The 24,992-nt window shown below is 40.5% G+C and overlaps 1 protein-coding gene across 1 annotated transcript in view; it reads right to left on the bottom strand.

The window, feature by feature from the left end:
- Positions 1-9,360: 9,360 nt before the first annotated feature.
- Positions 9,361-24,992, bottom strand: part of gfra1b (gdnf family receptor alpha 1b) — a 29,317-nt gene continuing 13,685 nt past the window's right edge. Inside the window, exons 4-10 of the mRNA XM_047608369.1 lie at positions 21,163-21,341; positions 20,719-20,891; positions 19,921-20,030; positions 17,603-17,737; positions 15,207-15,385; positions 12,646-12,693; positions 9,361-11,216 (exon numbers count right to left, since the gene is read on the bottom strand). Of these exons, the coding sequence (XP_047464325.1) occupies positions 11,019-11,216; positions 12,646-12,693; positions 15,207-15,385; positions 17,603-17,737; positions 19,921-20,030; positions 20,719-20,891; positions 21,163-21,341 (1,022 nt within the window). The 3' untranslated portion in view covers positions 9,361-11,018. The remainder of the gene's footprint in view (positions 11,217-12,645; positions 12,694-15,206; positions 15,386-17,602; positions 17,738-19,920; positions 20,031-20,718; positions 20,892-21,162; positions 21,342-24,992) is intronic.

The following is a 24,992-nucleotide window of genomic DNA, read 5'->3' as shown; positions in this document are numbered from 1 at the left end:
AGGAGAAGAAGCTTAAAACTAAATGTTCCATCTCAGCGCTCCGGAGCTGAGCAGATATCCCAAGCAGCAGGAGCAAATCTACAGTGAATGTCATCCACATCAGTCTTTTAGTCGTTGTTTGCTTTATTCACACACACATTTAACTGAGAAGGTCCTTGTTTTTATTGCTGTGCTGCATGCGATCGCCAGGGCCGGCTAATCGTCTGAAAAAGATCCAGGAAGCCACTAAAATCTGATGGCTCTTTACCAAACAGGCTGGCTGCTGTGCCAGCGCGCTACTGGACCGGCTGCTATTTTTCAAACGCGACAGTTAAGTGAACAGAGGTCAGCACTAAGTACTGGAGAGGGATGAGATGAAAATATTCAGAGCGACCGCTGTGCTGAAGCGGAGCCGCTGCTGGCAAACCCACATTCGGTCCAGTCCAACCCCGATGGGTACATTGTCTGGCTTTTTAATTGTTTTTCTGTTTTTTTTCTTTTCTTTTATTCCACTGAACCTGTTATTTAATGATGTTTATATTCTGTTCATTCCACTGCATTTGCTTTTCTACTCAGGTTTTACCAATTATATCTGGATATTTTGATAAAATGTTCTGTGTGTGTGTGTGTGTGTATGTGTGTGTGAGTGTATTGTCATTGCTGGATTAGCCTCTGGATCCCTGGGGCAAAAATGTGTTGTCCGTGTACCCAGAAACCAACGACTGCCCCAGTGTTAGTATTTTTAGAATGGCATAGTTCAGCCTTGTGCATGTCGTTAGCCGCGTGAGCATTGGATGTCATGCAACCGGCGATGCGGAACTGAAACAGGAATGGCTGCGTGACCTTTGACGCATGGGGAGTTTTATTCAAATGATGTCAGGATATATAGTAACTCTTACTCCTCCTTTGGCCTGTGAGGTGGATGGAGCTGCTATATACAGCTTACTTTACATGCACGTGCAGAAAGGATGGAACTGAAACCAAAGGAGGACTAGTCTCTGATGATGTCACTAATAACCCAGTAGAAAGAATGAGATCTTGACTTGAATACGTGAGCTGAGAACAGACAGATCATGTGCTACATACTGTGAGCTGCAGATATGCATAGCCTGTATATTTACATATATTTGTATTGTAGTTGCTGAGACCATAGCCTCATCCATCATAGGCAAACACCATCACACTCCAAAGAAGGCACACCCTCAAACATCAAAGCTGGAGAGCAACCGAATGCTCGTTCACAGACGACGACAGGCCTCATACAGCCCCAGATTGTGAGCTGCAGGTTGACCTGGGGAAACAGCTGAGGTTCCTCATCACCTCTGAGTTTTCAGAACACCTGCTGATCATGCTGGAAGCCACAGTGCCGTGGGAAGAGTGGATTGAGGAAGCAAACAAGAGGAGACGCACCAAGTACCAGGAGCTGGTGGAGGAATGGAGGGGCCGGAGGAGAATCTACTAGCGCTGTAGAGGCTTTGCAGGACGCTCACTTTGCAAAGCACTCAGCTGTTTGGGTTTTACAGGACCAACCAACAAGGATCCATCCAATGCGTTGCTGAAGCTGCAGAAGAAAGCCACAAGGTGGCTGTGGATCAAAAGGGCTGATCCGTGGGTTGCTACGGCAATAGAAGTCGGGCCTGATCAGCTCCGGCTGTGACGCCTGGACGAGAGTGTCTGCTGCAAGAACAGGAACACCTGCTGAATTTTGTATTTTGTATTGAGTTCGTATTTTGTTCAGAATCAGAATCTTCTATATAGTGGTATATAGCTATAGTGTTACAGATGTTTTGCCTCCAGCTAAGCCCCGCCCCTCAAAAAAGTCACACTGTTTACACACTGTGATGGGGTCTATACTTTATATACTGTACCTCAGTTTTTTTTTATTTTATTTTTTACCCTTTTTGCTGAGTGTTTCTCTGTAATGATGCTCCTGGACCTGGAACATCCCACAAGATAAATAAATTATCTAAGTAATACAAAGTATCGTGAATGGGTAATGGTGGGTGGTACGTGTCTAAGTAACATCCACACTAATGGATGGCAGGTCACTGTTATTTACTTCTCATGTCATAATGTCATAATGTTGTGGCCGACAGGTGTGAGGTGTAAGGCAAGGTTCAGATTTTTACCCTGATCCCAGGGCAGCATGGAGTAGTCAAGAAGGGCCTGGCTTCAAACCTACTCATTAAACTGGTTATTTCTCAGCTGAACCTCTGAATGATGAGTGGGCAGAGCTAATGGCCTGGTACTTAATCCCTCCACGTATCATTTGACTCATATACTGAACAATTAATACCATCAAACCATTAGAAGGCACTTTATAAAAAATGTACAAAGGATCTAATTTTCATCAATAAAAACGTGCGGAGATTAAGAGTTAATAAAGACGATGTAAGTGTCCAGGCTGCCTCGGGGAGAGATAATTGGTCGGTGCAGAAATCAAGACTCCAAGATCCACTCGTGATGGGAGAGTATGGATTTTAGCTCGTGTTTGTCTTGGCTCATCTCTAGTATAACCAAGAGTCGGCGATTAATCTGTCACTCTCAGCAGCGTAATTCATGATAGAGGAGGGGGGATTCTGAGGACAAATGTGCCGAACCATCCCATCTAATCCTGCCGGGGCTTTCACTCGTTGCTCGGAGGGTACGGCTGCCAACGCAATCAAACTGTCCAGCAGAAAAACTTCAGGAGATATTCACGTCAGCGCGCTTCGCGTGTGTAGGGGAGAGGAAAATAAATGATCGGGTGAATATGTGGATATTATTTACACCACTTCGTACTCGTGTGTGCGGCTCATACATCTGAACTCGGTTTTATGATCCATTCACAAAGACGGGCGCTGTGAAGGTCCACCACAAGACCTGCGTGTTGTCTTTTAGTTCAGTAATGTATGTTCCTGGAAGGGCGTCACAGTGATGCCTGCAGATAAAGAATGAATGAATTACTAGACTGTAAAAAGAATTTCTTAAAAAGTTGATCTGTTTTGTAATAAAATAAAGACCCCCGTGTAAGAAACAACACTAAATTTTAATACTGGTTTCTACCAAAGTGTATTGCATTCACTTAAGAATATAAAAAAAAGCCTGTGTTTTTTTGAATTTTCTTGGCAAAAAAAAGAAAAAGAAAAAATGTTGTTTTTATATAAAATTAAGGAAAATAGGGGAAATGTGAAGGGTATTCATTTGAGTAAATAAATAAATAAAAATATCAGTTTTTATGAGATAAAGTTGTTGTTTTGGGGGAGGTAAAGAAATTGTGTGGCACAAGGAAGCTGCAGTACTGTCCCTAACCACTAGATGAAGTAATAACATTGCATCGTTGAGTGAGTAACTGACCCTAAAAGTTTTACGTGCCTACGTAAAGTTGACCATCTATGTAACTTTGTCTCAAGTTACATTTTTTTCCTCATCAAAACAGAAAAATTTCTCAAGTGAAACAAATTTCTTCCTTTTCTTCTTGGTTTTCTTCAATGACATCTGGCATAGAAGAAATAATAAAATTATTATTTCATGCCCGATATAAAGCAAGATAAAAGAGGAATTCGTTTTTCTTCATGCTTTTGGTACTAAAGTGGATATTTTAAGCATGGCCAGCAGCTTAGAGGGATGCTAGTACTGAAATACTAACAGCCATACCACGTTGAAAGTCCCTTTTTTTCCAGTAGATCATCTCAACTATGTCTTCCTGCCCAAATGCATCGAGTCACTGCCACATGATTAGATTAGATGCACCTGTTCACTTGCCAACAGGTGCACCTAATAAGACGGCCAGGGAGTGCGTATCTAAAATTGAGAGCTGTATGGATTGTGTTGCTGTGCACTGACGGTAGTGTTTTTTAATGAGCTGACTATGTTGATAATTATTGCATCCTGCGTGTCTACGGAGGATTCTTCCATTTACATATCTGACACGTCTAAGCCTCCAGGTGCACGAACAAATTCCGCTCCGCGTGACGAGCAACATGGCCGGTTTCCAGCTCTGTATTTGCGGAGGCTGATTATTATCCCCAAAGTTCTTGTAAGGAAGATTTGCCACTCTGCAGCCATCTTAGCAAACCTTCCCGTGCAGCTTTTCCACGTTAACAAGAAGAAGAGGGAGCCGTAACCTTGTTTTTTTTAACACTCGCCTGGGTACAAAAGCCCTTACAGGCTATATTCCTACTGTGCATGCACAAAGTTTGAAGATAACAACTTGTTTATGGATCAGTCTGGGGGTGTTTTGAGCTCATCGGCGCTCGAACCATTGAAATGTGATTACAACATGGGAAGTTGTGCACACAATATGCTCTGTGTTCAAAGAGGAGGAAGCCACTGAGGCCAACAGTTAGCAGGATAAAAGTCTAATAAAGTAATAGAGTCATAAGGGAGTACCTCAAATATGTCCATATGGTCAAACTTTTACATCCCTAGGAGAATCAAGGGGGATGCAAGGAAGACAGGACGACCAATGAAGTCGAGTCTGGGTGTAAAGCAAACTTAAAAGAATTTATTTAAATATGAAAGTAACTAAGAATCTGCTTGAAGCAAACTCAGTGGGAAAGTTATGCCAAATAAATGAAACTAGACCCGGCTAACAAGCTTCTCCACATTGAAAGCAACAAACAAAAGTCTTGACTTATTTTCTAGAAGGTCTGGATGCAATGGACCATCGGAGTATGAGAAGCAGTGAGTGGATCCTGACGCTGGATCCCTTTTAATCTAGACCCTCGGCTATAATTGGATGATGTGAAGCCAAACCCACCAATCAGCAGGCCCCATCAGACTTCTCAGGTGGAATCAACTGATAACTGAGAGAGAAAGAAATAAATACACTCCCCCAGCCTGGAATGTAACACAAACAAAGTTGATAACAGGTGCACAGCTTGGAAAGAGTTTCCATTTTGAGTCACCAAAAAATATGTTGCATCTGCTTCTGTTGCTGAAGTTTTCTTGATTCGTGTCTTCTTGCATCTTCTCTGTTTCTTCTGAGCTGAGTTTAGTCTTAAGTGGTTTGTTGATAACAAATCTGTACACTCTCTTTAATCACACAAATAATCTGTTCTATGTGAATTAGCTTTAATCTTCTAGACTCATTCAAGGTATCGTGTTTTTGTAACGATTAGCCAGCAGCTAATCGGCTCCATGGCCCCGCCCGTGAAGGACATGGCAACTTTGGCAAGGTCCCATAGGTAACAGCAACCCCAAATAAGAATATCCTTTTAAGTGTTTATGTTATTTAGGAGCAACTAAAACATGTGGCATGAAATAAGAAGGTTAATGTTCTTTAAGAATTGTGTTTATCCTCCAATTTGTGACTATTCCAGGAAAAAAAAAAACGCCTGGACACAAGGCTGGCCACACTGGGAAAAAGAAGAAGAAGGAGTCGATGTAGTCTGAGCCCTTCATGGAAAATAGATGGACATTTAGTAATTAATTAAATAAAAAAAAAGAGGCAGGAGCAGATTCTCATGTGGGGGACTCATTACTTTGATTGAGAACAGCTGGTGTCGTGCTCTCCAGTTTCACCCCAGGCTGCCCTTTCTGGAAATGGTGCTCTCCATGGTGCTGAATGTCTGGATAAGTGACACGACTCTCCACTGTTTTGTACGTGGTATCACTCAAACGGTGACCCACCTCCTTCACTAAGGACTTTTTTCTTTTCTTTTGATCTTTTATCATCTTTTATCAGCAAAACATTTTTGGGTATATTCAGTGGAATCTTCATTTTGGTCAAAAATCCAATAACGTGAGATTATGAAGCAAAATTATTTAAGCAACTGTGTTTGTAGATTGAGTTTGTTAGCAGAGTAATGAAATCCATTGATTTTTTTACTTTTTTTTTAATCTCCAATAATATCATCAGCTAAAATGTTCCATAAACCTGAATAGGTCACACGGATCATAGACCCTGGATAATTACTCCAGCTAAATACTTGTCAAGTACTTTTGTTTTATATTTATTTTTACTTATTTTCTGGTTCCAGCTGCTGTATTGTGAGAATTCACAGCTTTTCTCTCTGGGTTCAGGCGACATAAGACATCTGGAGGTGTTATCTTTGACCCTGTCTCACTGTATTGGATGCTTCCTTTTTCTCCCCCCGGATCTAAGACATAAAAAGGAAAAAATATCAAAAGGTTCAATCAATAATGGGAATCTGTAGTTTACAGTCGCAGGTCAAGAGCAAATAATATCACTTTTTTTTCCTTTTTTTTTTTTATTGATCAAATCTCTTCAAGGTCAAGACACAGTGATGTGTTGGTCCAGAGACTTTACACCGAAAGGTAAAAATCAACATTGCTGCTGTGTTATCTCTTTCCTCCAAGACGACTTTAAAATGTTTTCAGTGTCTTTTGGATAGTTCCTCTTTCATACAATCAGGAACCTATTATCTCCCATATTTCTGCCTCTGCACTGCTCTTGAAAACATGTCAGTGGAATAATCTGGACATGACTGATCCCAGGAAGTGTAGCAAGCTAATGGGAAGAAATGAAAAGTGTTGAGTAGTTTCGAGGAGCTGGAGAGGTCAAAGTTGCTGCCACCAAGTCTGAACCGTGTTATCAGCGTCCGCTTTAATCTACGCCAAGGGTGAAAATTGGGCTTGGGTAGACCCGGAGTGGTTTTATAGTTCTCAGGCTGCAGGGTTTGAGGGGCGTCTTAAAACACTGTCTTCTAGTCCTCAGGGCTTTATGGCGAGAGGACAGTAAACCAGGCGAGCAATAATATTTATCATGGGTTTAATGACGCCCCATATTTCTCAAGGCTAAACTCGACGAGTATGTGTGTTGCATTCTTAAAACCCGAATCATCTCTAAAACGTGGTGAGGTCATGATGATGTTTAATGTTTAGGACACTGAAAAGTAGTTTATTTACATATTAAAGATCTTTGCGCTTAAATTCTGTTGCAAAATTGTCCCTTTGTAGAATGAGGATGATGATACAGTGGCTGTCGTGTTGGTCCGTCTCAAGCCGACGCAGACTCGCTGTAATGTTGAGCAACGTTACTCAGGCAAACACAGCGTTTGTTAGGGGTTGTCTTCGGCCAAATGTAATCCACATTTAGTGCACCAGTGAGTATTTACAGCAGGCGGATGGCACATGTGGGACTAATAAAATGCAGCGCCCATATTCGGCATAATGAAGGTTCAAGTCACGTGTTGCACCGAATGATGAGATGCTTTCCTCATAATAAAGGTTAATGGGATGAGTCTGTTTGTACAGAATATCACCAGATGGCCCCTTTAAAATTAATATTTGGAAAAGTCTTGACATTGTCTTTGGAACTTGGATCACCTCAGATTAGATGCTCGTTGATGTGGTTTGGCACTAATTTACATGTGGTGTAGAAGGTGCATTATTCAGATAAACACGCTTTAACGTGCAGACATTAATGGGAGGGAGGCATTTCTGGATACAGTTTAACATCTCTAACCTGGCTCTGAGCAAAGGTGAGACTGTAGTTATCACTTATGTCCATGTTTTTATTTATTTATTTACTGGCTAATTATTAACTGTGGTCCTTTTGATAGATGCTTTGAGAACCACTGAAAAACCCTGCAGTACTAATTCATAGATTTATATTTTCCACAGCTTCACATTGTGGTGGTGGTTGTGGCAACTGTAAGTCATCATAATGTCACATGAAGACACAAAACTTCTCACAAAAATAATACATTATATAAATTATAAATTATATTAACTGACACAAGCCTTGCGGGAAAAAAAAACACCCAAGTCCTATTCACTAATGTGGAGGGGGCGGGGCTTATGACTGCAGTCAGCCAGGAGCCAGTCTATGGTTGACTCTTCCAGTCATTATTTGTGGTGTATTTAAGTGCAACTTAATGTAACAGTCTGCCTTAGTTCATTTATTGTGTTCAGACAGCAAACCCCCTTAGTCATAATCGTATCAATTTAAAAGTAGTCACCAGTTAAATCGCAAATTGCATCTCTACAGATTCTCAAATCAGATTTGTGTTACTCATAATATGGGACACATCAACGGTGTCGAATGCAGATTTGAGAAAGTGCTAAGAAGAACCATGCTGCTACCAGCAGGGCGCTGTGGAGGACGTTATTGTGGAGTGAAGCTTCTGTACAAGCTGAACTGGGTGGGGCGACTGGAACAAGACAATTTAAAGTTGTATCATCAGCATAGGTGTGTACCTAATGTTTAGATCAGGGGTCCCTAAACTGATGGAGAGATAAAGTAGGGACCATCTACCTACTATATGTGTTAACTCGTCCAAGTGCTATTAAAAAATATACATTATTATAATGTACGGGTTCAAATATTCATTTTTTTTATCTCAAAGATATGAAACAGTAGGGTCTAATCCATAGGTCTTCAACAGGGGGGTCAATGACCCCTAGTGGGTCCGCGTAGGTACTGCAAGGGGGTCGCAAAATCTTTGGTTGATTAGACATTTTTTATATATATATGTATATATTTCCCCACAATTTCACCCTATTGTTGCACATATTAGAATTAATAGCTTGAAAAAAGAATATCTGAACCTGTGTATTATTTGAGTAACTTAATATTGAATGTACAATTATGTATATTTATAAATATCACTGGGAAGAGTTTAATAAAGAACACATAGGGGTGCCTACTTAATCTCTCCATCGGTTTGGAGGTCCTTGGCTTGAAAAAACATTTAAGAGCCCCGCGGACCCCCTAGGTCTAGATTTCTTCCCCACAGCAACCCCTGCAGACCTGATCACACTCCCAGTCTGACTAAAGGGACGAGTAACTTCCTGGTCCAGTAGCATCTGATCCAAAATGACCTGTTGCATCGTCGCCTTTTTTGAAACGGCAAGTTGGTTGTTTTTATGTGGATTAAACAGACGAGATGTAAACGGACTAATCTGGTTTCAGAGCCAGGCTACAGTAGCAGATCCAGCATGTTCAACCCAAACCTTTTACCCCCCGTCCTGTATCAGTTTGACAGTTGTCATTTCCACCTCATTCATAGCACGAAGTATTTTACCAACCCTCCTCCTCTTCTCTCCCTCTCTACTTTTTTTTTTTTTTTTTTGTTCTGACACATCCAATAAATCTTTAGCTCTCTCGAGGTCAAGTGTTCCATCACTGCTCCAAAAACAGGTGGGGACATGTTCTTGGTGATACATGTCCACCTCCCCGTGTCCTCTACAGGCCGTGTCCTTGTCCTCCTGTGTCACTCTGCTCCGGGGGCTGATGTGATCTGACTGACAATAGCAGCCCGTCTGCCAGGTGCTATCTCATGATCCAGCTTTACAGGAGTCCCTCCTAGTCACTGAAAGACGAGATAAACTAGCATAGTGTGTGTGTGTGGGGGGGTGTGTGGGGGGGTGGGTGGGGGCTGTGATATGAGCCGGGATGTGTTATCTGCTGTTGATTGTAGAAACCAGCATGGGTCACTGTTCACCATTTTTTTTATTTCAGCAGTTTGGCAAACATTGAACAGATAACCGACTGTTTGCCCCGTGGTTACTTAAAGTACACAAAGTCTCACCCTCCTCGCACCTTCAGCGCAGACTTTCACGTCCCGAAACCTTTTTAGAAAACAAACAAATCCAAACGCCTCCTTTCAGAGAAGCGCATCATTACAGGCTCGAGTCCGGACGTCAACAAGGATCACACGTAAGTGACTATAACAGACACACTTTGCACATTTTTTAGTGACGGCGAGGACGTCTTTAAAACAAGCTTTTCATTATGTCGTACGCTCCTCGAATGGCTTCGATAATTACCGTGTCATTAGGTACACAATAACTATATAACCGTTTTCATCCTTCCCATTTGCATCAGTGGTAATTGCTGGCAATTAATGTCTTCTGGCTTTTGTCTTTTGGCATCTGCTCTACTGGTGGGTAAAGTTCACATTCTTTATTCATCAACCCTCCCTCCCCCCTCGTCTTCTTTGCTCTCAAGATATAATCGTGTGAGGGAGGGAGGAAAAAAGATGAAACAAAACTGCGGCGGGTCCTCAAAGAAAATCTGGATCAAACGTATTCTTCGCGTCGCTGTTACAGATCTGACTTTTGTCCGCGGGATGGAAATAACAAGATAACATTATGCACTTTGCCATCGAAAACATAATCGCACGATGAAGTCATAGCTGTTTAAGCACATGAGTAAAGAACCCCGTCACGTTTCATAAATCACGGCTAAGTCGGACACAGCTGAGGGGCCTCGGTCACCACATACTAACATAGACTGTCAAAATATTACAGACAATATGTTACAAGCTAATAGCAGCGTACTGTAATAGTGTTCACTCATGTAGCATATGTACAAAATGTTATTTCTTTTTCTTAAGAGGCGACGTGATGCAGCGATGAACCACCGTGACGATCAAATCTACAAAAAACGTATCTACACCTAGGACCGAACACGTAGAAGAGAAAACCGTTCATCTGGCTGATGATGTGTCTCCGTCCTTTTTTTTGAGGATGTTCTGACAATTTGGTGTCTATGAAGTGTGTTAGATGTGTCCCCCCCCTCCCCTTTTTTTTATTTTAATTTCTTTTCTTTTTTTTGTTTTACTTTTGTCTGCCTTGTGTGCGGCGCTTTCCAAAGAGAGTTTATTGAGAGGAGAAATCAAAGCTTCACAGTTACGCAGAGAAAGCTCCACGTTTTAAGCTGCAGACACGGTCCGTTCAGTCAGACGTGCAGTGGCTGTACACGCTCCAAAGAAATGAATTTATTCACATCAGATCAGAGTTTAGACTCCCCACCCTCAAACCCTCAAACCCCCCTCAAAAAAAAAAAAAAATGTTCATGAGTGTGAATCTGATTATTGAAGTCAGTAAATTGCCCCCATGTGGAATGGAAGGGGAATGAGTTGATATCTCAGCAATGGATTTTCTGCACGGCAACAGTCAACACGTAGTCTGATATAATCCGCTGTTGATTTCGCCGCTCTTCCCTCCGTGTCTTTCCTCTTGAAAAGAAGGAAAAAAAAAAAAAGAAAAATCTAGGTGTAACACTTTGGCAAACGTCTAAATTAAAAAAACGGCTCTAATCATCAGTCGCTGAGATAAGAACACGCCGGCTCCACCGTCCTCGGATCCTACAGCGGCTGGGAGGAGGAGGAGGAGGAGGAGGAGGAGGAGGAGGAGGAGGAGAAGCCTTCCACGTGTGCCGATGCCGTCGATGCGAAAGCGAAGGCGAGCGCGAGGAGCAGGGTCGAAAGGTGTAAGCGGATGAGCTCGGCCGGAGAGCTTCGCGCAATAGCGTTGGAGCCACTGAACTGGTCCAGCTGTTGGTTCTGGTTGGACGAGGAGGGGGAAGAACAAGTTGACGCAACATTCATTGTTGACACATCATTGTCTGTCTGGTATCACTACAGTCAAATACAAACTCAGGTCAGAAAAAAATATATATTGCTCACTACACTGTGGCCTCTGTGGGGGGAGGGGCTCTGAGTGGAGGGACCTCTGTGGATCATCCCACAGACACTTGATCAGTTTGGGATCTAGTGAATTTGGTGGTGATGTTTGACACCACTGATTTCCTTCCTGATGCGATACTGAGTAAAATTTAAGGCTGGTATCGGCGATACCGATACTTTGTGTAAATATAGTCTAATGTGTCTGTTAAACAAACATAGCCTCATAAAGAATACAAGTAATTTATTTTAAAATTTAAAGTATATCGAGGTAGTGGCCTCATTTACTTAATAGCCGAGCTACCAGAGGAAGCAATCACACAAAATATGTGAAAATGCTGTTTCAAACACTAAAAAAAGAAATAAATTATTATTTAACTATTAAGAACGACTATAAAATGAAACCTTTCGTCTTAGTTCTGACTCTGTTCTCTCCTCCTCATCATAAATGCCTCATACTCTGTGGTTTAACCTGAGGTGTTTCACAACTCAACAGTTTAGTAACTTTCCACTGTGTTCCTACATCACATCGATATTTTGATTTGAGAATCGATTTTAGAGCATGAAGACCTGGTATCGTAAGTATCGACATTTCAGCATTTGGAGGCCACATCAAAACCTTGTGCTCTTCTTCTTTGAGTTGTTCCTGAAGTGTTTTTGTGTGTGTGTGTGTGTGTGTGTGTGTGTGTGTGTGTGTGTGTCAGGCTGAACGTTGTGTCTGGTCTGGTCTATGTGGGTCCTACATGTCTAAGTAACATCGAATGAATTGTGAGGGTTTTTGATTTTTAAGCTGTGTACAGTTCTTAGAACAGTTTATATATGTGTGTGAAGGTTTCTTTGTCGACTCCTGCAGTGATTCTACAACATTTAGTTCCTCATGTAACATTTTGTTTCTCCTGTAACATTTTGTTTGTCATGTAACATTTTGTTTCTCCTGTAACATTTTGTTTCTCCTGTAACATTTTGTTTCTCCTGTAACATTTTGTTTGTCATGTAACATTTTGTTTCTCCTGTAACATTTTGTTTGTCATGTAACATTTTGTTTCTCCTGTAACATTTTGTTTCTCCTGTAACATTTTGTTTGTCATGTAACATTTTGTTTCTCCTGTAACATTTTGTTTCTCCTGTAACATTTTGTTTCTCCTGTAACATTTTGTTTCTCATGTAACATTTTGTTTGTTATGTAACATTTTGTTTCTCCTGTAACATTTTGTTTCTCATGTAACATTTTGTTTGTTATGTAACATTTTGTTTCTCCTGTAACATTTTGTTTGTCATGTAACAGACCTTTAAATGAAGCAGTTCTTACCTCACACAGAGCCGTGTCCACACTTTGATTTGACACCAGTTTTTGTGCCTAGGAGTAAAATCAAGAAGAGGGATATTAGGTTTAATTCCTTTCTGACCGTCCTTCCATATCACAGTCTACCTAAAGGTGTTTCTATTAAATGAAATGTACAGCTTCATCCTCCCATCCCACTGTTTAATTGTCCTCCTTGAGGGAGGCGTGTGCGACTCGAGTGTTAACATCCTCTCTTTGTTCCAGCTCAAGGTCACGACGCTTTATTACATTAAAACTTTTTCCCCCCGAACCTTTTCAGCCACACGTAAAAATACCCACGCGCGTTCGCCTCGCGCGCACAAAGCTACACACAAACAAACGCACAGATACAGAGATGGAGCAGGGGGATGATAAAGTGAGTCCACAGCGGATTGGGAACAGAATAAACACTCCATGTGTTGCTTCTTAAGTAGAAAGAATCCCGTGAACTCGGATTGTGGAGAAGAATGATTAATTGCTCCATCGGAGGTCTTTCCTCCTAGAGGATGTTTTACTGGTGATAAATCATATTATCGCTATTAAAAGCCAATATGATAGATCGTCTCGCTTATAGTATGTGATATCATCTCATTTAAAGAATATATATATATATAGCCCCGTGGTATTTATCAGAGGAGAAACGCAGATATCTGGAATGTGTTGGAGAAGGAAAGAGAGGAGCTTCTGGGGTTAGAAGAGCAATTAAGCATAAATATGTAATTGATGACAGATGCATTCGATGTTTGATTCACCCTTTTGCCTCTAATTTTCTGTGACTAGTACTGACATCTCTAGAAAAGCCACTGAACTATTTGTTTGTCGATGCCAGTGGAACAAAATGAGATATGATCAGAGGGGCTTTCCTTGCATTTTTTTTTGTGAACCCAGAAATGTTTTTATTCTTGGCCTGAAGCCGATTTAGAATAAACTTTCTCAGTCACTGAATCTAATTTGTTCATCTGTTACTGGTCAGAACCTCCAGTTCGTCCGAGTCAATATGTGTAATTGAGGGACTTTTGAAGTTCGTGTGATATCTTACATATGTTTTTATTAAAAGTAAATATGATTTTTTATGTTTATTGTGTTCGTGTCTTTTACAAAATCCATAATTATTAAAAATGTCACTAAATAAAAGATTTAATAACAACCACCTTCTAATTAGCCAAACAATAGTAAAATGAGCTCATTCAAAATTAGTTTTGATTGTTTTCTTTTTGTTAAGTTGAGATTTCTCTTTTTCTGGCAAGTTTTATATGGAAAATAAGAAATCTGTGTCTGAGAAACCAGCTAAGTCGCCCATTACAAACGTTACAACTCTCAGGGAAGTTTGTTAGATCCAAGTCACATCTTCCTCTTTTTTTAGTTAATTAATAAAAATGAGTGTGTAAGTCAAGTGTGGATTGATCACATGTCAACAGTGTTAATACAATATATTTATAAATAACTTTCACTTTCAATTTACTCAAAAACGAAAAACTCAAAAACAGACAAAATGTGACCAACTACAATAAACTCAAAACGTCATAACTACATTTATATAATGACCCGTCTACTAAACTGACCCACCAACACTTAGTCTAATATAATTTACCAGATAAAAACCCAAGTGTTAAAGAAACCTTTGACTTTATTCCAGGATAAGAGGAGTTCATCTCTAAACGCATGTGACACGTTTTATTTTAACCCATTAATGGGAACGAAACCAACTCCTCCGATATCTGAGTATCCGGTTGTAGTCGTGTTGGTGTCAGATGTTCTCCACCCACAGACGGGCGGTGACACGTCTTCAGGAAAACCCAAACCATCGCAGCTGGTTTGGTTTCAGTTAGTTGGATGTAACCGAGTCCAGGGAGACTGGAAATCTACAAAAATGTTCCATAAACATGAGCCTCAATCTGTTGTTTTTCCTACGTAAAACCAAAGCAGCCTCAGTGGATAAAACATCACGGTATTTTGTCTCCAAGTCTCCACACACACACATTCATATACACACACACATACATATATACACACACACACATAGAGACTACCCCTGTGGGCAGTTTCTGATGTTACAGTGGCAACCAATTAGGTTTGACATGACAGCTTAGGAAACTCTGACTCCACACTGACATCTCATCTTTCTGCCCAGGAGGGAGGGGGGGTAGGACGGGGATGGGGAGGGGCGAGGATTCAGTGCATGCCATCATAAAACCGCCCCAGATCCATCAAGGTGACAGCGGCAGACGTCTGTCACTCGGACAGACGCCCTAAATAAATCTCCACCTGATGTTCAGCTCTCTATTTGGATTCTCTTTCACAAGGTCTGAGTCGTTTCCAAATCCTCCAAAATGCACAAGAAGAACAAAAAAGCCTGGACATTTATCAAAACTGTCACCACACGGAATAACTTTAAGGTTTATTTCCCCCCCTTTTTTTAGACGTATGCAGGCATAGCCTCTAACTTCAAATAAACCCAGGCACTAATGAGGTCAGTGGAGTTAGGAACTGGCTGAAAGTCGTCATCCCTTCTGGAAAGTTTAAAAAATAATCTGCAGTTCAAACTCTACCTGTAAAGTCCCGCAGACGTGATAAAAGGAGTCGCTGATGTCCGTCAGCGTGTCCAGAGCGTTGCTGGTTCGCTCTTTGCCCCTTCGGGTGTTGCTGGGCTCGGCCGTGGGCTGAATCGGGGGCTGCGGTTGCCAGACGCCGACGTCGGTGCCATTCCCGAACGCTTGGATGGCGTTACCTGCAAGAGCCAACGCAGAGGTGTCACCTCTTTGTATCTCTACATCCTCTTTACATCCACTTTCTACCCTGTGCCTATAAATACAGCTTGAGTTGACAAGAGTGTGGTGATCATGTGCATCTGCAGATTTGCTGCTTTCGTAAACATCATGCTGTCAAACTGTGTGTGTGAGGATAAAGGCAACAGTGTGGATACGCGTGAGAAAATGTGCACCGATAATTATCATGCAGCAGAATGCCCTCTGAGCCGCGCTTCTAAAAGCACATTCTGCACGTCCAACAAGTTCGCCGGGCGTCATCCGTCTTCGCCGCGTCTTCAGTTCATGTCCGACTAAAAGCTTCTTGTAATTGATGCTTCAAATAATTTGGTAGCAGGAGAACTGACTCGCCCTGACTCAACAGCCTCTTTAAAGGCTGCGTCTACATTTAATATCTGCGATTCACAAAAAAAAAATGTACAAAATAAGAAGGGAAAAAAATTGATTTTTGTTATTAATTTGCCATTTAATCTGAAATACGTTTACATTAACAGGACAGAATGTGGGAATTAGCATCGACGTTGTGTTAATCACAGTAGAAGAAAAATGATGGGACATGAGATATTCTCAATGCAACTTAGGACACAGCTGTTAAATTAAAACTATGTCCTTGTGAAATATAAATGTAAAAATGCCCATGAATTCTACGGAAGCCCAAAGCGGCCACGTGTTCACATAATATTTCTAATGCTTTCCCATGATAACGAGTTAATTTCCTCTGTTTTCTTGATGTATTTATCTCATTATCAAGGGAAAACAAAGTTTTATGTAGCTTAGGGCTTCCGTGGAATTCTGCTTTTCTTTCCTTTTATTGTTTATTGGACGAGCACATTAATGAACAATCATCAAATACATGACGTCATGTAAATATGCCGAATTTAGCTCGGGGCTAATTTCCATCCGTAGTCCTCATCCGTAAATAATACCCTATAATAGATAAGCTGAGCCATTTGTTTTGTGCTTTAACATACACTGGATATTGATTAAGTTTCTGGAGATGTCGAGAAAACAAAGCTTTGTTTCCCCAATAGCGATCTCGAGAAAACCGAGGAAAATAACTCGTTATCATGGAAAAATGGAGGAAATAATGTGAATTTCTTCTTTGTTTATTCAACGAGAATCGATTTTTGTTGTTAATTTGTCATTTAATCTGAGATATGTTTACATTATAGTCTTAATCATAGTGGGAAAAAAAGTAGGACATGAGATATTCTCAACGTAACTTAGGAAACAGCTGTTAAATTAAAACTACTCTGGGTATAATATAAATGTAAAAATGTCCATGAATTCTACGGAAGCCCAAAGCGGCCACGTGTTCACATAATATTTCCAATGTTTCCCCTCTGTTTTCTTGAGTTATTTATCTCATTATCAAGGGGAAACAATAGGTCCACTGTAAGCTGAGCCATTTGTTTTGTGCTTTAATATATGCTAGATAATGATTAAGTTTCTCGAGATGTCGAGAAAACAAAGCTTTGTTTTCCCAAGATAACAAGATAAATAACTCGAGATCTCAAGAAAACAGAGGAAGCGAACTCGCTATCACGGGAAAATGGAGGAAATAACATGAAACAAAAAAAAAAAGTAGGACACGAGATATTCTCAATGCAACTTAGGACACAGCTGTTAAATTAAAACTATGTCCTTGTGAAACATAAATGTAAAAACACACATGAATTGTACGGAAGTCCTAAGCGGCCACGCGTTCATATATAACTTTTTTCTGTTTTCCCATGATAACGTGTTAGTTTCCTCTGTTATTTATCTCGTTATCTTGGGAAAACAACGTTTCATTTAAATAATGGCCCAGTGTAATAGTTCTACTGTAAAGTGAGCCATTTGTTTTGTGCTTTATTGTTTGCTGGATAATGATTTAGAGATGTCGAGAAAACAAAGCTTTGTTTTCCCAAGATGATGAGATAAATAACTTAAACGGAGGAAATAATATGTATGAATGCATGGCCGCTCAGATTTTCTTTCTTTTATTTATCGTTTATTTGACGAGGACAGTCCACATTAATGGACAAATACATGACGTCATGTACAGTAATTTCTATTCGTAGTCCTCATATTAAAAGACAGACAAAAAAAAAAAAGGCAGCAGTGCTCATACTTGCATCATATCAGTAAAATTATGTCATGCTCAGAATAATTATGTGAAGCTGAATCAATGAACTCACGCAGGCATCGATTGTTGGTGAAAAACTCTGCGAATTTCTCACAGTCCGGTTTGCTGTTCCCGCTGCTGCTGCAGTCGCACCAGGGCGACAGGCTGATGCCAAAAGATCGCACGTAATTGGGTGTCATCACCGTACCTGGAGCATAAAAGGAGGGGGAAAGAGCATCGTGAGCCCCATTATCATAGCTGAACCGCTCTAATGGGACACCTTTGGCTATCGGACATTTTTATTTTTTTTTTTTATTTGAAGCTCTGCACGCTGAAATTGAAATGTTCAGGTCAGCCAGTGAAGATGAGCTTATTCCACGTTTATAGGCAGCCTTTACCCCTTGATGCTCATTAGAGAGCCGCGCTACGGAGCATTACCGTCATTCTGTTTTACAGAAGATTCTTCGGCCTTTGAACGGGGGCTTTACCAGACCGAACCCGTCCACTCTACCCTCGGCACCGACACTTGACATTGACAACCTGCCTCGCGATTATTCTCAATTCTCACCGACTTGTGCAGAATTCCCCTAATTATCACGTGTCCTGGTCTGTTCAATGGCGTTATTCAAACAGGTTATTCAAACAATAACGACCAGAATGAATGAGACGGTCGTCTTTGCGTACGGAGCCACAGGTTGCTCGTAGTTATTAGCTCGGCAAGCGAGTACAAATTTCATTCTGCGGAGAAAGATATGAGTGGTTAAACGAAGCCAATTAGAGGACGTAAGTGGTGTGACGCGCGTTATGAATGGTGCGGATTAAAATATCTGCCTGTTGAGTTTGCAATTGGTCACTGTTGCCCCGCGTTCAAATCTCATTAACGAAACTCAGCGGGACGGCGTTTTCTCCCCTTCCTGCACAATGAAACCTGCTGATGGATGAAAGACGGGAAGCGAGAGCTACTTCTTCACAGCGGCGCGGGCGAACGGGCGGCCATGACACGTACCCTCTGGTAGCTTTTAATCTCTGCTCTGGTGAATACATTAGGGGCGAAGCTGCCTGATTAACAGGCGTTAAACATTACGTAGCCTTTAGGTTGGTATGCATGCTTCATGATGTTGTTCCTCTACGAATTAAATGACTTACTTCCACTAAACGTTGCTTGATAAACGCAAATAACAGAGCTGTAGTTGTCTGATAATCCGTAATCATGTGATTTACAGTAGGTTGTGCAGAATAAAAGCCTCTTGTTTTCTGTGCAGCTGTTTTAGAAACACTCTTCTCTCCACCCTGTGTTAATGGGTTTGTGTTTGCTTTTAATGTGAGACACAGTAGGTGAAAACACACTGATTAATTTTGAGATTTTTTGCCATTTTGCTTCATTAACGCGTCTTTTTTGCCTGTGTTGTGTCTCTAATTTACTCCTAAATTTGCTCAAAAAAAGTCATCTTTCTACTGTGAGCCTCGTCTCTACTCTGATATATGAGGTAACGTTGTGAAGCTCTTTGTCTCCTGCAAAAGTCTGTCAGGTCCATATATGGTCATATCCTTTGCACTGGCGACCAATCGTGAAAGTAGAAAGGTCATTTGGAAGCCGACAACGTGATTCTTTCAAAAGCGACATGTGAACAGATGTTCTACCGGTCTGTGCCTATCTGCGAGAGACATTTAAAAATGTTGTCAAGTCTCCTCTAAGAAGAAAATTACAGCTCAAATTAGCAAGAAGAGTCAAAGAAAAGACAGACGAAGGAGAAGAGACGAGAAGTCAGACTCGTCTGAGTTCATCCGGTCGTAAATTGTCTTGACGAAGGTGGAAACGATGGATCATCACTCGTGTTTCACACTTAAATGAACTTACTGAAAAAATTTAATGTTATATTTTAATATTGTACATGTGAATATGATTATATGATATGTTTTGAAGGATTCGAGTAGTTTTATTAATGGTTCATAGTGGTTTCCAAAAAATATACACGATTTTACAATAAATAAAACTTTAAGAGCCGTCAACTCCTCATTTGCATATTTAAACATAAATGCACAGAAAACTTGTAATAAAGCAAATACTGTATTTATGCAAGTAATCAACTGGAGAAGTTTCATGGTGATACCCTATTCACCTGAAGTGTCTCGACTTTTAGGAAAAAAGTAAAACGTGATTAAAATTGTTTACACCAGTTCTAAATGAGCTGACAAAAGCTTCCAACTGCAAATAAATAGAAAATAACATAAAGAACGAAAAGCAGCTCATAGACTGGTTCTATTTCTTTACGCTCATTAGTTTGGCTGCAAGTTCTGAACAGATTGTTTGGGAACTAAACGGACTAAACACATCAAGCAGTTGAGAGCAATTACCATCAGTTTTCCAGCTTCAGGTTCAAAGTTACTCACCAATAAGACCAGAGTAAGACAGCAGACAGTCGGCGTAGTTCTCTCTGAGACAGCCAGATATGGAGTGAGCTTCTGGCTGACAGTTACTGATGAAGTCTGCCAGCCTTGACCTATCAACAAGAGAGACACAAGTGACAGGTTTATACCAGGCTCGCTGCTCTGTCACATTCGATTTAATGCCGGTTTACACGCTCTAATGTAAGGATTCACCACATCCTGGGCTCATGCTGATGTTTAAATTTGAGGGGTTTTTTTGTGTGTGTTTGTGAAGCAAATCTTCATCATTAAATTATATTATTTACCACACATCTCTGTTCATAATTCCACCATTATATGCTGCTGCAAATAGGAAGTGTTCTGCACTTTTACATCTAAATAAATGGATGTAAAGACGATTAGGAAATCTATAATATCAAATAGAGTTTGTCGATAAATAACCAGCTCAACATTTAGCCGGTGGGAAACAGAAGCAACATATAAGACGAGCTCATTATCTGATAGATTAACAGGAGTCAATAAGGTGAATATTGGCCTGTGTACAGACGATAAATCAGTGCATCCCGGCTTTTGTGCAGAAATAGATTTATGGCGTTTAGAGGTGTCTTGGTCAATGAAAATGATTTACAACCTGCGCAGATAATAAAATCTGATAATAAAATATGATGCACCTACTGTACTTTGCACTGTGCTCCCCAGTCTCTTATTAATACATAAATATAAGAGGCAAAATTATGTATTTTTATCAGCTGACAATTGACTTCACTTTGGCTGTGAAGGACCCCCTGTGCGCCTTCTTACCTGCAGATGTAATTAGTCTTGCATGAGTTCTGCAGAGACAGACAGTTGGCTTTGTCCTTGTCCTCGTAGGAGCAGACGGGCACGATGGTTTGTCGCCTGCGTTCTGCACATGCCGCCTGATCCCCCGCTGGACACGAGCAGAACAGCATCCCATAGCTGTATTTAGTGGGAACCTCGGGTTTTTTGGAAAGTAAAAACGGCATGTGTTAATGTAATGTCGGCTCGGAGGGACGGAGCTGCTGAATCCGTCCCAGATGTCTGACTGAAAAGCATGTTTTTATATCTAGAGCCACAGCTTATACCACATACTTTTACAGCTTGTGGAAATATAGAAAGAAAATACGGCTGCAGCTCGCCACGATACAGACATTTGACACCCGGCGTGCGTTTTGGCTCGAGTGCCAACGAAAGAAATAGCTCTCTGAAATGAACACGCTTAATTACCTTGTCAAAGAACTGTCTCAGAGCCTTGTGGCACTTGCGCTTGTTGCAGACCTCGGAAGCGGACACCCTGCTAGTGCAGGGGTTGATGTAAGCCGAGCGATATTTCTTACAGGTGTCATTCAGGTTGCAGGCCTTGGCGGCGTTCAGACAGTTGTTCTCCTTTGTGGAAGCAGGCTCAGCTAAGAAAGCAGACAGCGGAATATTATTAAAGGATTATTACTTTTCTCGAACGCAACACGGCGTCTGCTAAGAGGAAAGAACGATGGTCTTCAACGTTTTACCCCCAAACTACTATACGTGTTCTATATTAAACTCGAATGCGTTGGATTCATGTTAATGTGTATTTAAAGAAACTTAAATTAGTGTCACAAAATTGTGGTGGAAAATTAAAATATATAAATATAAAAATGTCTAATCAACCAAAGAGTTTGCGACCCCCTTGCAGTACCACACCCACCCCCTAGGGGTCATGGATTCCCCTGATGAAGATGCCTTAAAGGAATAGTACACAACAAGCCTCGTTTCCTCCATTATTTTCCCTGTGCATTACCTCTGCATGTTCCTCTGCCTATTTTTCATTACACGGCATCTATTTTAAAGTCATTTAATCACAGCTACACCTTTAAAAGTTTCCATCCAAAGCAGGTGCAGTGGAAAATACAAAGTTAGGGAAGTCAAAACCAGAACAAAGTAATAAATATCTCCCGTAGATACACCTATATATACTTTAAATTAATTTGCAATGCATTATATATGACATAATTTACCCTAGAATTGTTTGCAACTGCAAACAATACCTCTGGCTGTTTTTCATTGCAGTGCATCTATTTTAAAAGGATTTAATTACAGGTACACGGCTAAAAAATAATAATAATAATAATTTCCATCCAAAGAAGGTGCAGTGGAAAAAATAAAGTTTATCCCAGAGTCTAGGATAGAAATGTCCCAAACCTTTCCAATATATATATATTTTAAAATCAATTTCTAATATATTATATATGACATAATTTACCACAGAACTTTTCGGAAGTTGAAAAAAGTGGAATTATATTAAAGCTCTGAGACACAACAGTTGTTCAGATGTAGAAATCTTACTGAGGATCCATCATGAATTATTTATAGTATTTGAGTTCTAAATTCTCTGGCTAAACGCAGAACATCTGGCTGTTATTGGCCATCAGGCCTCGGTAGGTCTGCGTTTTTATTATTTAAGCCCCGTAATGAACAGTACGTGCAGCGGAGCTGTGTTAAAAGCTCAATACTTAATTTTAACAGCGTTCTCAAAAGCTATTCTTAATAGTTTTGGCGTGTTACGTGACGGCTGCTCTTTCTGGTGTCTCATCTCACACATAACGAGTTATATTTTTGTCCTGAGCATCACCAACAAAATCTAGAAATGCACACCTTGAGAGCACAAACGCAAACGCACGCATATTCGGCTCGGCTCGAGCCAGGGAACACAGTCACTCATCTTTTCTTCCATCCCAGTACGCCTTTCATTCCATCACAGCAAACGCTCTCCGCGGCCGATCATAATGCCTCTCACTTCTCATTTGTTGTCGTTAAAGTCCTTCCTGCTCCACTGACTCCTGGCGCAGCAACACAAACTGTATCCTCAGCCCCGACATGGAAGAATGCCTTCTGTAATTTTGCCTTTTGAGGTGGAATTGAAGCTCACTGCACTCTTTCATGCACCGCAGAATGAGCCGTGATTAGATCTGAATACATTCTTGAACCTCGGGTTAATCACATATTACAAAATCCATTACTTACATCTGACAAGTGCCTGGAGATGTGGGCTGTGATCCTTTAGTGGCTGTTTGTAGCTTTTGGGTCGCGGGGTGTGACAGTTTCACCTCAATTACTGTAGCCCAGAGAGAAAATGCTTAACGAAGTTGTATTAAGAGCGCGTTTTTCTGAGATGTTTTAGTTTGTAGAACTGAGTTTAAGGCGGTAGTAGATGCTCCTAGGATGAGCCTGGCCAACCTACTACCTGAGAAGCTTTTACACTTTCTCATGTTCAAACCACTTCACTGAAATATGAAATGATGTTGACACAGGAAAGTTCAAGATCACTTTATCTTCCTCATGAGGTCATCCTTAAAACGCAACGTTTTTCAGGTCAAGAACCCCCAAACTGATGGAGCAGTATTTGAATTACCGTAACTCACAGTGGTTTGCTCTACTGACAAAATTCAAATTCAAAGTTGTGCTTTTGTCTGAAAGACCTTCATCACATCTAAAGGCTAGAACTAACTTTCACCAACAAATTCCTCCAAACAGCTCTCTCTTCCCGGGGCTCCCCCCGTCAGCAGCAGAGTGTCATCATTACCGTAATGGCAGCTTTTTTTCCCAGTGTGCAGCCACACTGTGAGTTACGGTAATTCAAATACCACATGCTTTTATTTTATGTGCAGGTGTATGTTCAGGTCTTAAAAGAGTTAAACTTGGCCTAGCTAGTGCTATGTATAAAAACACATTAATATTATCATTTTGCAACAATATCTTCCCTTTTACTAAAATATATACTAAAAATTTTGCGACCCCCCTGCTGTACCTTCCTGTTGAAGACCTATGCTTAAATGTCATATGACCTAAATGTCATATTAAAATCCGACTTGTGTGACGCATCATGCAACTAGCCATAACATCATGTCCTGTTAAAAGGCCCACAGTGGAGGAAAAGCTAATCCAGCGCTCAGGTTGCTTCCCTGTAGCGAGGCCACCGGTGCAGAAAACACAAGGATCTGACCCTGCGACCTCTGACAGGTTGACACAAAGGAGCTCAGGAAAACTGTCGGGTAGGTCGGGATAAATACACATTTCAAAGAGGTTAATTATGGTGTCCCGCGGGGTGGGGGGTGGGTGGGTGGGGGGCGAGTTGTGAGGCAAAGAATACAAGAAGCTAAATTCTCTCGCGTGCACCTGCTTAAATATCCAGTTTTTGAAATGTCACAATTTGATGAAATACTCAGAAACTTCCAGTGATTTTACTGCATGAACCCAGGAATCAGGAATTTATAAACAGTATAACTCTATTTGACACAGGGTATAGATCACTGATTCTCTACAGTCCAAAGATAACTATTACACTATATAATCCCCCCACTTTTATTTTAATAATATTCCTTTCTACTATTGTTGGGTTGGATACTGATGCATTGGGAGCCTGATTTTCATTGAACTTCGATGGCTGTGTTAATATTTATAATAATTTATTACTTATATTTTAATATAATATTGTTGTGTTTGGAGGTCAGAGTTTAAAAATGGTGCATGTGTGAAAATAATCACAATATTCTTATATTTGCTGCAACAATGAAACTGAAACTGAGACCAAACTATGTATTTTGGAGACAAGTCCTAACACTAACCCTATTATTTATCAAAACACCAGCAGGCTAATTGTTAAATCCATTATTAAAAGTGTTTTCAGAACTATTTTACATATTAGTTTGTACGATGTGTGAAAATAACTAAAGAAACATGGATGCAGGTCTGGTGAACCTCTCCAGTCTTTCTTTCTTTCTTTGGTCTGGAAGTGTTTTTGCATTTTAGCATTTTTAATATTTTTATTCCCTTTTTGTAAAATGATCTCCAAGTATCTTCTTTATGCATATGAATTAATTTATTATTAATTTATGCCTTAAGTCTCGTAGCTGAATGAAGTCGAGTTAATTTAAATACTTTAAATATGTTTTTTAAGCTATAATATTTACTGTGTTTCCACTAAACTCACAGTCACTAACTAAAGTTCCACGTCTGAGACCTTTGAGTTCTAAACAGTGTTTTAAATCATTGTCCTTCATAGTATATCAGTGGTTTACTTA

This window comes from Mugil cephalus, chromosome 16 (genome assembly GCF_022458985.1).
Source record: "Mugil cephalus isolate CIBA_MC_2020 chromosome 16, CIBA_Mcephalus_1.1, whole genome shotgun sequence".
Lineage (NCBI taxonomy): Eukaryota > Metazoa > Chordata > Actinopteri > Mugiliformes > Mugilidae > Mugil > Mugil cephalus.
The sequence above is the reverse complement of the archived record's forward strand: the minus strand, read 5'-3'. Positions and strand labels throughout refer to the sequence as shown.